General features: G+C 48.9%; 1 protein-coding gene across 10 annotated transcripts in view; it reads left to right on the top strand.

Moving 5' to 3' along the window:
- Positions 1-13,624, top strand: part of eya4 (EYA transcriptional coactivator and phosphatase 4) — a 623,026-nt gene that overhangs the window by 444,606 nt on the left and 164,796 nt on the right. For all 10 annotated transcript variants that reach the window (XM_038799374.1, XM_038799376.1, XM_038799375.1 and 7 more), the window contains 3 exons: positions 10,223-10,289; positions 11,079-11,221; positions 11,374-11,496. In XM_038799374.1, the coding sequence (XP_038655302.1) occupies positions 10,223-10,289; positions 11,079-11,221; positions 11,374-11,496 (333 nt within the window). The remainder of the gene's footprint in view (positions 1-10,222; positions 10,290-11,078; positions 11,222-11,373; positions 11,497-13,624) is intronic.

Genomic DNA, 13,624 nt, shown 5'->3' with positions numbered 1-13,624 from the left:
ACACCTTCTCCTAATCCTTGCAGATATTACACGGGATGGATGATATCTTGGACCCCGCGGAAGCTGCCATCGTGGTGCTGCTGACAGACCAGGCGGCCAGCACTGCAGAAGGTGGCGGCAGCAGCAGCATCAAAAGAGGTTCTAGGCAGCAGCCCATGTGCAGGGCCCTGCTTCACAACCTGACCACCCATCAGGCCAGGGAGGGACCAGAGAGGGACGCCAATGATGGCCCAAGGTGTACAGACGTCACTGGTCTTTTGAACAGATGAATGACAGCATATGTTGCAGGAGGCTCTGCCACAACAAGGGGATGGTACAGCACCTGTGCCATGTCCTTGTGGGCTTGGCACCACGTGGAAGAGAAGGATACCTTCCTGATGGCCGCCATGGTCTCCGCAGCCCTGAATGTCTACGCCTCAGGATCATTCCAGATCTTGAGTGCGGAATAGTGCAGCATCTCACAAGCTACAGATCACAAGTGTATCCATGAGGTCACGGATGCCCTATTTGTCCCTGCCGTAAACTATATTAACTTTGACAATGACCAGGCTCAACAGGCTGCCCAGGCAGCAGGACTCTTCACCATTACCGGGATGCCCCAGGTCCAGGAGCTAATAGATGGCACACATGTCGTCTTGCGCTCACCAGGACGTCTGGGAGTGCACTACATCAATAGGAAGAGGTTCCACTCCCTGAATGTCCAGCTCATGTGCGACTGCCACATGAAGATCATGCATGTGTGCACGCTTTCCAGGGAGTGTGCTCAGCAGTTACATCCTGGAGCAGTCAGACATCCCAGGTTTCTTCGAGGAGCAAACCAAGTTGGCCAGTTGGCTCTTGGGAGATAAGGGATACCCACTGAAAACAAGGCGAATGACACCAGTGCGGAAGCCGGCAACCGGAGCAGAGACCCGAAATAACGTGGTCCATGTGGCCACCTGGGCTGTCATTGAATGGTGCATCGGACTCCTGAAAGCACGGTTCCAATTCCTCGACCGCCCTGGTGATGCACCCCCTGAGGGTTGTGCGTTTTGCGGTGGTATGCTGTGCCCTCCACAACCTGGCACAGCAGCGGGGCGATGTGGTGGAGGAGGAGGAACATGTGCCCACCTCCGAGGAGGAGGACGAGGAGGCACCAGACCAGCCTGGGGCTGGAGGACAATGGCAGCAGCGAAGGTCCGACAAGCCCGGATGGTCAGGGAGGCCCTCGTCCTCACCTACTTCACATAGCGTGTGGCCTTGTCCATCATCGACCCCGCTCCCCCCATCTCTCAGCTTTCCCCCATTACCTTCCCCTCCCCCTCCACCTTCCCCCTGCCCCCTTCCCCCTCCTCCCCTGCCTCTCCCGTACCTCCTAACCCTCCACCATTCTGGCTCCCACCACCTCTTTCCCCCCCCCCCCCCCCCCCCACCCCACCCCTTTCCACCCTCCCAGGGTCTGTGTAACATCACTCCAGTGTGATGAGTCGCCACTGTCAGCCATCATCGCTATTCCGTAGTTGTGGCCGTCATCGTTACTCTGTAGGGTGGCTCTGGGGGGTGGCACCCAGCACCCTTTTTCTCCCCGATGGTGCCCATTACAGAAGGGCAGCTGGATTGAGCCCTGGCTGCCCCTGTGTCATCTGGCTATGCCAGCCCTGTTGGCTCCCCAATTTCTGCAGGATGGTGACGACGCCCTCGGCGATGCTCATCAGTGACTGGGACATGATCTGTAGTGCCCCGGCAATGCCTACCTGAGATTGGGACATGCCCCACAGCGCCTCGGCTATGCCCACCTGAGTTTGGGATATGCTCCACAGTTCCTCAGCTATGCCCACCTGAGATTGGGACATGCTCCACAGTTCCTCAGCTGTGCCCACCTGAGATTGGGACATGCTCTGCAGCGCCTCATCAAGGTCCACATGGGACTGGGGACATGTCAACCAACGAATGAGACATGTTCTCGAGGTGCTCAACCATGGCCGCCACCGACTGAGCCACAACCTTGTTGCCGACAGCCCCATCTGATATCACGGCTGCACCCTAGCATCTGCATCAGCTCCGGGTAAACCGGAGACATTGCTAGCCCATCTGGGGTGGCACAGTTGTCATCTGAACTGAGCACCTCGAGAACATGTCTCACTCGCTGGTTGACATGTCCCAGTCCCACGTGGTCCTTGATGAGGTGCTGTGGAGCATGTCCCAATGAGGATCCTGCGGGAGAATGGACATATGGTCAGTGGGAGGGATGGCTCATGCTACATGGCATTAACAACTCTGGGTGGGGGTCGGTGGAACTTCACCTCTGCGGCGTACACCAATCTCTACATCGGTGACAGATCAGTCCTCAGCCACCCCCTTGACCTCCAGGGCCCGTTCCTAGTAGGGTTGAGGACTCTGCTGTCCCGCACCCCGCTGCCCATCTGGAACCAATCCCGTCTGTTGTGGGCCAATTTCTCCTGCGGGGACACCGAGGGGCATCATGAGCTGCAGGCTTCATTCATCCCGGGGGGAGGAGGAGGCAGGGGAAGGGATTGTCAGTAGGGGTGGAGTAGAGGTGTTGAGGAGTGTGGAGGGTGGGGAGTTTGCAAGGGGTGGCGTGAGCGTCACTGCTGGACATAGCTAGGCTGGGGCACGAAATGGTGCTGGGCGGGCCGATGCCTGGTGCATACTCGTGGGGGGTGGGAGTCGGTGGTGGTGGGCAGGGCAGTGCCGGGAGTCGGTGCCAACTCTCTCATGCGGCCTGGTGGAGGTCGTTGACCGTCTTACAGCACTGGGTGCCAGTCCTCCTGGTGACGGCCGCTGCCACTTCCCCTCAGGCCCTATGGCTGACCCGCCAAGACCCTCAGGGGAGCAGGGCATCCCGTTTGGTTTCAACCACGTCCAATAAGCTGGCCAGGTCGGCATCCCTAAATCGTGGCGCTGGTCTCCTCAGTGGCATGGCTGCGAGCTATGTGGGGTTGGCTGTACAGGAACGATTAAAGTGCTGCTCTCCCTTGTTAGCACGGTCCCGGAAAATCAGCTTGCAGGACAGTCATGAGCAGCGTGAAGCCTGTAGGACCTCGTTAAGTGGGCCAATTAATGTTTTATAGCAGTGACGGCATCACCGGGCCAAGCGTCGGGAAGCTCGTGGCAGTTCCCGCTGCCTACCATACTTAGAAACCTTCCCACCAAATTGCACAACAGAAATTCTTTTAGGGGGCGAAATTCTCCATCCCCCAGCAGGGTCGGTGAATCACCTGGGGCCGCCGAAAATCCCGCCCTCGCCGTGGCAGAGATTTCCGCCACCCTGGAATTGGTGGGGGCGGGAATCACGCCCCGCCGATCGGCGTGACGTCCGCGCCGATCGACGAGGCCCCTCCGGCGATTCTCCGGCTCGCGATGGGCCGACGTCCCGCCGCTGGCTGGCCCCTCCCGTCGCCGAGGTTTGAACCACCTCTGGTGACGGCGGGATCAGCGGTGCACGCGGGCCCCCGGGGTCCAGGGAGGGGGCGATCAGACCCCGGGGGGTGCCCCCAAGGTGGCCAGGCCCGCGATCGGGGCCCCCCGATCTGCGCGCGGGCCAGTGCCGTGGGGGCACTCTTTCTCCTCCGACTCCGCCACGGCCTCTGGCATGGTGGAAGCGGAAGAGAATCCCCCAGCGTGCATGCGCCGGTGGTGACGTCAGCGGTAGCTGATGGAGACGTCACCACCGGCGCATGCGCGAACCGGCCGCTGAAAGGCCTGAAAGGCCGCTGGTGCCGGTTTTGGCACCAGAGGTCGTGGTGCCAACCGCTCCGGAGCGGGCCTATCCCCCAAAGGTGCGGAGAATTCTGCACCTTTGGGGAGGCCCGACGCCGGAGTGGTTGGCACCACTCCCCTATGCCGGGACCCCCCCGTCCCGCCAGGTAGGGGAGAATGCCGCCCAGGATGTATCTATATTCCAATGCATGTGATTGAACACTGCACATAAATGCATCAAGTCTATAACCAGATTGGACTGTGTGGGTTCTGTGCAAGTGAATGAGTTGTGAGTGGCTTATAATTGGGCCAGTGTTTCGTCCATATTCTAGGACCATGATGGATAGGTACCTGTCAGGCTCCAGCACGACTGTGCACCCACCCAGCTTAGTGGGTATATTTTTTGGGGCTGCCTTGGTGCAATGAAAGAAAGATGGTTCATGTGGCACTTTATCTTTATTAACCCTATGGAAATGACGTCAAAAATGAACACCCACTCACTGCCCAATTTAATGATTTAGAATCTTTCTCAAATGCCATCTACAGCCAACTTCATTTTCCTTGCTTTGAGCAGATTCCTCCTGATTTTTTTCAAGATCACACAGTTGTTTTGAAACCATGCCGTTGAAGTATCTACGATGGGACAAAAATTGCATGTTTTTTGTTTGTGTGCTATATTGCAGCTTATTTGTTTCAAATTTACTTGTTATATTGTGTTACAGTATCCTCTACCTGTCACATTGAAGGCGGGATTGGCTCTGATGTTCTTTTTTAATGAAAATAAAAGTTTTGGGGTTGATTGTTCTTGAAAGAATGGTAGCCTTTCTATTCACGTTGTCAAATTGTGTTGTCCAAGGCTTCAGAAACTAGCGATATAATTAGAAAATTGGAATTGCAGGCAGAGCTGTTTCATTCAAAGAGCACTTAAAGTATGGAAAAAGGTACAATAGAATATAATGTCAGCCGCACAACCCCCACCCTCCCCCAACCCACATTATCTGTAGATCATCTCCTGTTCATCAAGGACAATAGTCCCAACAGTTGGGAAGGCAAAGTTGTTGAGAAACTCTACTTCAGCAGTGTTGTAGGCCAGAATGGTTCAGAAATGGTGATATTCACTAATGTTAGCAGAATGTTGAGCGCAATTTGATTTGCTCAGACACTGAAGTAGTTCATGCCCACATACAGCAAAACCTGGAAAACTTTCAAGGTGGGTTGATAAGGGACAAGCAACATCCATGCCAGACAAGTACCAGGCGATGACTACTTCCAACAAGAGAATCTAACTATCTTCCCTTAACCTTCAATGGTATTAAAGTGGCTACATCCCCAACTTTAAAATCCTGGGGGGGTTACCGTTGCACCTGAACCAGCCATATAAATACTGTGGTTACAAGAGTAAGTCAGAGGCTGGAAGTTCTGTAGTGAGTAATTCACCTCCTGACTTCCCAAAACATATCTGGAAAGCACAAGTCAAGAGTCTGGTGGGTTACTCTCCAATTGCCTCGATGAGTGCAGCTCTAATAACACTCAAGAAGCTCAACATTATGGACAAAGCAGCACTTTTGATCGGCTCCCTGTTAAGCACGTTGAACTTTCATTGCCTCTACCACTCCATTACAATAACAGTGGTGTGTGCCATCTATAAGATACACTGCAGCAACTCACCAAGGCTCCATCCACAGCACCTTCCAAATCCCATGATCTCTACCACCAGGAAGGATAAGGGCTGCAGATACATGGGAATGCCGTTATCTTGCAAGTTCCTCTCCGATACACACACCACCGTGACGTACCTATATCACCATCCCTTCACTTTCCCTGCATCAAAGTCCAGGAGCTCCTTTCCTAACAGCACTGTGGGTGTAGCTACACCACATAGAATCATAGAATTTACAGTGCAGAAGGAGGCCATTCGGCACATCGAGTCTGCACTGCTCCTTAGAAAGAGCACCCCACTTAAGCCCACATCTCCACCCTATCCATGTAACCTAGTAACCCCAACTCACATTTTTGGACACTAAGGGTAATTTGTCGTGGCCAATCCACCTAACCTGCACATCTTCTTGTTCTTGATTAATAAGGGGATCAGGGGTTATGGGGAGAAGGCAGGAGAATGGGGATGAGAAAATATCAGCCATGATTGAATGGCGGAGCAGACTCGATGGGCCGTGTGGCGTAATTCTGCTCCTATGTCTTATGGTCTTTGGACTGTGGGAGGAAACCAGAGCACCTGGAGGAAACCCACGCAGACATCCGGAGAACGTGCAGACTCCACACAGTCACCCGAGACCGGAATTGAACCCGGGTCCCTGGAGCTGTGAAGCAACTGTGCTAACCACTGTGCTACCGTGCTGCCCCACATATAGTACAGCAGTTCAAAAAGGTGGCTCAGCACCATCTTTTGAAAGGCCTTTGGGGATAGGCAACAAATGCTAACCTTGCCAGTGGCATTAAAATCTATTGACAGAAAAAGTGATTGTATAAAGTAACACTGTAAAGTTACAATGTAATTGTTGCATGCGAGAGTCCTTTTGCTCTGTATTTGTTAGTCTCCATAATTTTTACACAAGATGCATCTTTTTTCACCTTACTATTATTGATCAGGAAGTGGTAGTGACAACCTGACCCGAGAAGATTGTCAGTGGAATATGCGGTATTTTACCGCAATGACCTTGTATAAAAGTATTAGCAATCCTTTCAGTATAAGGGGATCCGCAGCAGGGCTGGATTCTCCAGTCCTCCTGCTGCATGTTTCTTGGCCGCACATCCTTCTCTGGTGGGGGATTCTCCAGTCCTGCCACTTGTCAATGGGATTTCCCATTGAAGCCACCCCAAGCCGCCAGGAAACTCGCAGGCAGGGGTTGCTGCAGGCGAAAACAGATAGTTCCAATGGCCAGAGAATTCCGACCTTGGTGTCTGTGCTACCATGACCAAACGACACGCGTGTGTACCCACTAAACTTAAAGGTTTCAGTGGTATAGTCGCATATATTGGGATAGAGTTTCCGCTTTGGGTGCAATCAGGGTACAAACTGCCTTCTAACTCAATTGCTATTGCTGGACATAAATCTTCCATGTACCAGCACAATCGAACAGTACTTTATATTCTTTGATACACTAAAGAGTGGCAACATGGCGCAGTTTTATACATACAGGTGGAAATGGGTTCATCACGAAATTATGAGCAATTTTTAATTAGAGTATTTAGACCAGTACCTGTAAGTAACCCAATTTTCAAAACTAAAAATCATTTATTTTTAAATAAAAAATAAATGGTCGCGGGCCAGACCCCTTCTGAGTGCCCCCCCCCGGTGCTCGATCCTCCCTCCACCCCCACCCCCCCACAGGCCGCCCATGCAGCGTTCGCGCACTGTTAACGCCGGCAGCGACCAGGTATGGTTGGCGCCGGCATGAACCCATCGTATTGGGCAGGCCGCTCGGCCCATCCGGGCCGGAGAATCGCTGCTCGGCCGTTACAAACAGCGAGCGGCAATTCTCCGAGCGGCCTGTCGTAAATCTCGGCGCACCGTTTTGGGGGGGTGGGAGAATCGCGTGTGGGTGCCGGGGCGGGGTGGCAGGACTCGACCGCCCCCCCCCTCCCGCGATTCTCCCACCCGGCGTGGGGGGCGGAGAATTGCGCCCGATGTTGTTTTAAACTAGCACAGAAGATCACAGAAACTCAATTTACGCTTGAAATTCCTTGATCTTTTGCATGTCTTAGGCCTTTTTCAGGTCAATGGTACTGAAAATGCGATTGCACACTGGCAGTAACTTTACCTTCTCTTACCTTGTATTCGTTTAGTATCCAGTCGGTCAAGAGAAGATTATCTTTTCAAATATTGAAGTATACAGAAATATGTCCTTTAAAGCCAATTCTGTGTTTCCCATTTGACATTAACTTTTAATTTTGTAGATTAATTAGGTGAACTTCCTTATTCCTACAAAGGAAATGAAACATTTGAAGTTTATATTTCCTTATTTCATGTGTGTGGAACAAAACATTTACAATTTCTGTCATGAATCTTGAAATAGGAAATGCCACGTGTTTCCTGTTCAGTCAGAAGCCGAGCTGAAAATAAAAATCAACTTTGGTTCAAACTTATTGTCATGTTTTAATTTCTGTACACACATTAAAATGCAAAGAGTAGTGAGAAAAGCCCACAATGGAATTGTTCATTCCATTCCTGTGAGTTCGTACCTTGTCTAAATAAAAAAAATGAACAAATGGAAAACGTTTACAGCTGGGCTCGTATGGATCTACTTTAGCAGTCATTTGTTATTACTGTACAGCATTGTAAATGCCACAGCACTTCAACCTATCCAGCTAGGAACATTACTGACCTAGTTCACTATCACTTAATTGGCCAGAGATAATTCTGGGTCATTTTTCCAAGTTATGCAATCCTCAAATTATTCAAAGAGCAAATCTAACCTAGAAACACATATGGTTTAATTTTTACAAATTAAGTTTGCAACTAAGCATTCAAAACTTAAGTGACCAAACAAAATTTATCAGAATCCACAATCAAAATATTACCCACAGCTGGGAAGAGTAATAATAGTACATTTGTGGAGTTGTGGAGCTAATATTCAGCATCGAAAAGGCTTGTTGACCTGAAAATATTGGTGTTCAATTTCATAATTGGGACCCTGACACAATGATAACAACCAATCCCGCTTAGTTTCCTTGCGGGGGGTGGGGGGGGGGGGGTGGAGCTGGAGTGTTCCTCTGGGGTGCATGAGCAAACTTTGAACCTCACTGCCTTGGGCTTTCCTCCTCTTCTCTGATCACAGTCATAGGCACTTGCTGCAGGTCCCAACCGCGAGAACCTTTCCTCCAGGTACTTGGTGGCAGCCTACTGTCAGCCAAAATCCCAATCCCACCAATCTACCACGTGGTGTTTCTCTTCAGATTAAGGGTTAATGTGCTGTGTAGAACATAAAATTGAGATCTCATGGTTAAAATCTCCCTCGCTGTGGTAGGAGTTCAGGGGTGAGGGTGGAGATGGTTGGGAATCTGTTGCCAGTCTGAGCCTCACTGTAACCCACCTCCTCCCCACCCCTTCCTCGCCATCCCCAAGACTGCAATTTCTTAAATGTTTACGACTGCAATCCTCAAAAGGTTCATTACCACTGGCTACAAGTATGAGAATGAATAACTTCAAACTTTTAAAAACTTCTAACATTCAAACTTAGATTCTTGGTGATCAGTGCTCAGTCCTCAGAGCCTCATGGGCGCGATTCAGCGGACAAGTGTTAAAGTCAGCTTGTGGGCACATTTAGCAAGGTTTTTGTTGCCAGCTGCAGCGTTGAGAAACAGCAATCTGCCCCTTTCTTTGGCCTTGGGGAGTTTCTCCCCATTGTGGCTGCACTTGGAGAGATTTACCCCCCCCCCCCCCCCCCCCCCCCCCCTCCCGGCTTTATCAATCCCTCACCGCCGAACTTTGTCAAGGTCATTGGGGACCCCCCCCCCCCCCACCCCCTCTCCAATTGGCAAGGCCGACCCCAGGTCCGACACCTCCCCGCCCCACACCCGTGCCAACCTGGCACCTGGGCACACTGGCAGTGCCCCTTGCACCCAGGCAGTGCCATCCGGACATGCTGCTATGGTGGCACAGCCAGGGTGCTAGGCTGGCATTACTAGGGTGCAAACCTGCCCTATCCTGACCATCCGGGGGTTCTAATGCCCTGTGAGACACCCCGAGGTGCCGTTATGCCTGGTCCACACCAGTACTAAACGGCTTCACTGGTGAGGTCTCGAAGGGCACTGTTGAGCCCCGGGCATTGGGTGAATCCGACGTCTGTGTATTTAAATATGACATTAGGCTAATTTAAGTCCACAGATCTGTCGACCAAGGGCAAGATCCAGATCGCAGCGGGCAGAGCAAGTCAAGTGACTCACAATCGGTCCATCTCCCGGCGCGGAGCCTGATTTGGAGCTCTCGCCCAATTTAGCCTGGATCCTCACAGGGTACAATAGGGTCGCTGAATCACACCCCATATTGCATTTATGTCTTCTGACTTCCAACTGCAGCAATATCATAGATATCATAGAATTTACAGTGCAGAAGGAGGCCATTCGGCCCATCGAGTCTGCACCAGCTCTTGGAAAGAGCACCCTACCCAAGGTCAACACCTCCACCTTATCCCCATAACCCAGTAACTCCACCCAACACTAAGGGCAATTTTGGACACTAAGGACAATTTATCATGGCCAATCCACCTGACCAATCCACCTAATATAACAGGACTAATGTGTCAAATCAGTACTTCATAAATTTAAGTGTTCTATATTTCAACCAACATTTTTGCAGACATCTTAATCTGTGTTTGTTGCAATTCCTTTAACCATGCTAAATGTTATTTGCTATGCATTATGCATTTATCTCCGCAGATGCCTAGTTGTTTAAGTTTATTCTGTCATCTCACACCTGCTTAACTTGAGTTTGTGCCACAAAATCCAAAATGCATTTGTTCTGCTTGTCATTTAATGTTTCACTTGTCTTTTCCCTTTCCTGTAGTAATAACAAGTAGTGGCTACAGTCCAAGAGGAATACACCAATATTCACCACAGCTATATCCTTCCAAGTACGTATAAAACAAACTTTATAGTCAGTCAAAGGGAAATGCCTTCTCAGTATTTATTTATACATTCATTTCCATAGAAACCAAATTGGGTATAAATCTGGATTGCATGATTGCAACACATTTTCTTTATATTATTTCTGCTTGTGGGGTCACGTGAGACAAAAGGGGGCTCCTCTTGCACAGGTGCAAATTTCACTATGGCCGGAAACTTTCCCTCGTACTGCCAGACTTGCACTTCCAGGGGAACAGGAGGGTTGAGAACATGAAGGTTTTCGCAATGCTGGGTGTCGCTCTCTTGGAGGGAGGGCCTGATGACAACGATTGGTGGGGAAAGTGGTCTTTCCCAGCGATTGGGGTTGGGGGGCGGGTGGGTGTGTTTGGAGCCAGCCTTGCCAGCATTTTTCAGTTTCACACACCTCGTTTATGGCACAAATCGGGCAGCAGGGTGGCGCAGTGGGTTAGCCCTGATGCCTCAAGGCGCCGAGGTCCCAGGTTCGATCCCAGCTCTGGGTCACTGTCCGTGTGGAGTTTGCACATTCTCCCCATGTTTGCGTGGGCTTTGCCTCCACAACCCAAAAGATGTGCAGGGTAGGTGGATTGGCCACGCTAAATTGCCCCTTAATTGGATAAAATGAATTGGGTACTCTAAATTTTAAAAGAAATTATGGCACAAAACGCCCCAACTACAAAACAAAAATGTCTATAAGTGTGGGGGGATTGCGATTCGGATGGCATTGACTCAGCCGGCCAGAATCACACTGTTTTGACATAGCTTTCTCTTCTCCATAGGCCATACCCACACATTCTTTCCACACCAGCAGTGCAGTCAATGACACCTTATGCTGGCCAAACCCAGTATTCAGGAATGCAGCAGCCAGCAGTCTATGCAGCATATTCTCAAACAGGCCAGCACTACGGATTGCCCACTTATGGTAAGGCACTTCTCTGAGGCTTTGTAAATTAATTATTCTACAGCGATGTTTAGTCAATTGTCCACTGTAAAAGAAAAGGGATGAAAGTTTCATTTAAAGAAACGGCATTACAAAATATAATGTTTCAACCAGTTTGGGTGTGCTGTTGGCAGGAATCAAGACCGAAGGAGGACTACCACAAGCACAATCTGCACTGCAGACTGGATGCCTTAGTTACAGCCCAGGATTTGCTGCACCCCAGCCTGGCCAAACGGCATATTCCTATCAGATGCAAGGTTAGTGCAGTGTTATTTCTTTCCTTTCTGTCTGCTTCCCAACTAATTTACTTTGAGACCCTTGTGGTCCTGTTCATGTTCTGAATGGTGATACGCTAATTGTTGACCACTATTTCAAACTTTCAAAATAATAGCGTTGAGGCCTGGAGTAGCCTCACACAGATGAAGTTATCCCACAACCCGTGTTGTTTACTTTTGGGATAACATTCTAAATGTTGCAGCACAAATATTTTTAATAATTAACTTCAGGTTATTTCCTCAAACTATAATCATTCTGATTCTACTGACCTTTGCCCTTGGGAAATCATTGACTGTGGAGGTCAAGCAAATAGCCTGTTTTCTGGGCCTTTGCCCTCTTAATGTTGTCCCAGGTTACTGGGGGCAGTGCTGAAACTGAAGTGTATGGCTAAGGTAACCAAGCCCAAGTGGGCTTGTATGAGGTTCTCAAGAGAACCAAACAAGTTTAAAAGTAAGTGACACATTTCTTACTGTGATCTAGCAGATCTTTGGCACTTGTGTATTCTAGCTGCTGCTCCCCAGGAGGTTAAGGCTGTCACTGGACCATGTTATGGCTTAGACATCAAGCCTGGACAGGTGCAGTACACATTAGGCACACTGCTCCTTTACAGTTCCCTGGAAAGAGTTGGGGCCAACAAAATCAATTCCTTTATCTTTATATCAGCAAATTTAGAAAATGATCTCATTAACCTTTTTCCAGCCGCAAATATATTTTTATGGCTTGTCTGTTGTATGGTTTAACATTTCCAGAATTCAAATGTGCTCTAAAATTAGAGTCTTACTTTCTTTTCTTTTTTTTTTCAATGCTCCAGTCATAATTAAGTTACTTTGCTTAATGCTGTTGCATTAAACTTCACAGCAGCACTGATCAAAAGAAAAAGTCAACTGAAAGAAAATTAAGGACCATACTTAATCATTTAATGCAGAACCTAAATATTATTTATTTAATATCACATATTATTGCGAGAGCACTTTCTGTGATACTCTGCAATATAGGAACCTGACTCTCTGTTAGATTGTGACTGCTGCAGCGAGGAAAGTCCGACCAAATCCCAGAAGCATGACAAACCTATTTATAGATTCAAGCCACAATTCAAGCCTAACACAGCCATCAACAATGAGAAGGACTGGTAAAGTAACCTGATTTCATATTCCATTGATTTTAATGGAGTGTAAGATCAGGAGGGATGTAAATCGGGCATCCAACTTGTACCCACTCAGGTTTCAACAGTCACGTTTGATTAACATTGGGGGTGGAGGTGGCTTAAATTTAGCAAAAGTTTAGAGAATTTACCAGAGAAAGTCAATATTATCAGCAGTCTTATAAATAAGCCCCAAGTGATTTTCTCACGCAGAAATAAAGTGCATCAAAGAATCCTGCAGGACACTGGACATCCTGGCCAGGATACTGTTTGCTGTGTATCATGCGAACTTGCAAAAGGCCGCCAACGTTCGGACCTGAAAAGTTCTCAATCCGCATCGAATTGCCCTGGCTAGGAAAAGTATCTCAAAAAATTTGAACAACAGGTTGAGCAAGACATTTCATGCTGTTGCTATGCAAGTGGTACTTTCCACTACTTGGATGCTGCCGTCAGTCCTAAAAGAGACTCCACTCCAACATAATTGAGCAAATTCATGTAGGAATTTCAGTGCCATTGCGAGGTCAGGTACGTGGGGTATACATCCCAATGATTGGTTGCTCATATCGAACAACGTATTCCTCTGGCTGTACGTAACATGTAGGATACAGACCTTACTCAATTGCCTACATTTGCAAAACTCTAGACAAAACATCTATTGTTAAATGTGATTGCGCGATTGGGCGGTACTTGCTGAACAATTAGATAATAGCCACGCTAATAACCAATTTAAGATAATCTGTTGAGCTCATAACATGGTCATTTATCCTTGTTATAAGTGACATAAATTATTCTGTGGAAACCTTCTCTCTGCAAACAAAAGGAATATGTTCAAGTCTTGTGCCTTTTTTGAATTAGCCAGACACATGGGGAGCATCTAATTCCCCAATGCTTTCTCCATGGCAAAGTCTCAGCCAATCAGAGTTGATTTTCCAACCAATCAGCACCACTTTGTCATGTAGATCACTTGA

The sequence above is a fragment of the Scyliorhinus canicula genome, chromosome 6, assembly GCF_902713615.1.
Source record: "Scyliorhinus canicula chromosome 6, sScyCan1.1, whole genome shotgun sequence".
Classification (NCBI taxonomy): Eukaryota; Metazoa; Chordata; class Chondrichthyes; order Carcharhiniformes; family Scyliorhinidae; genus Scyliorhinus; species Scyliorhinus canicula.
The sequence above is the reverse complement of the archived record's forward strand: the minus strand, read 5'-3'. Positions and strand labels throughout refer to the sequence as shown.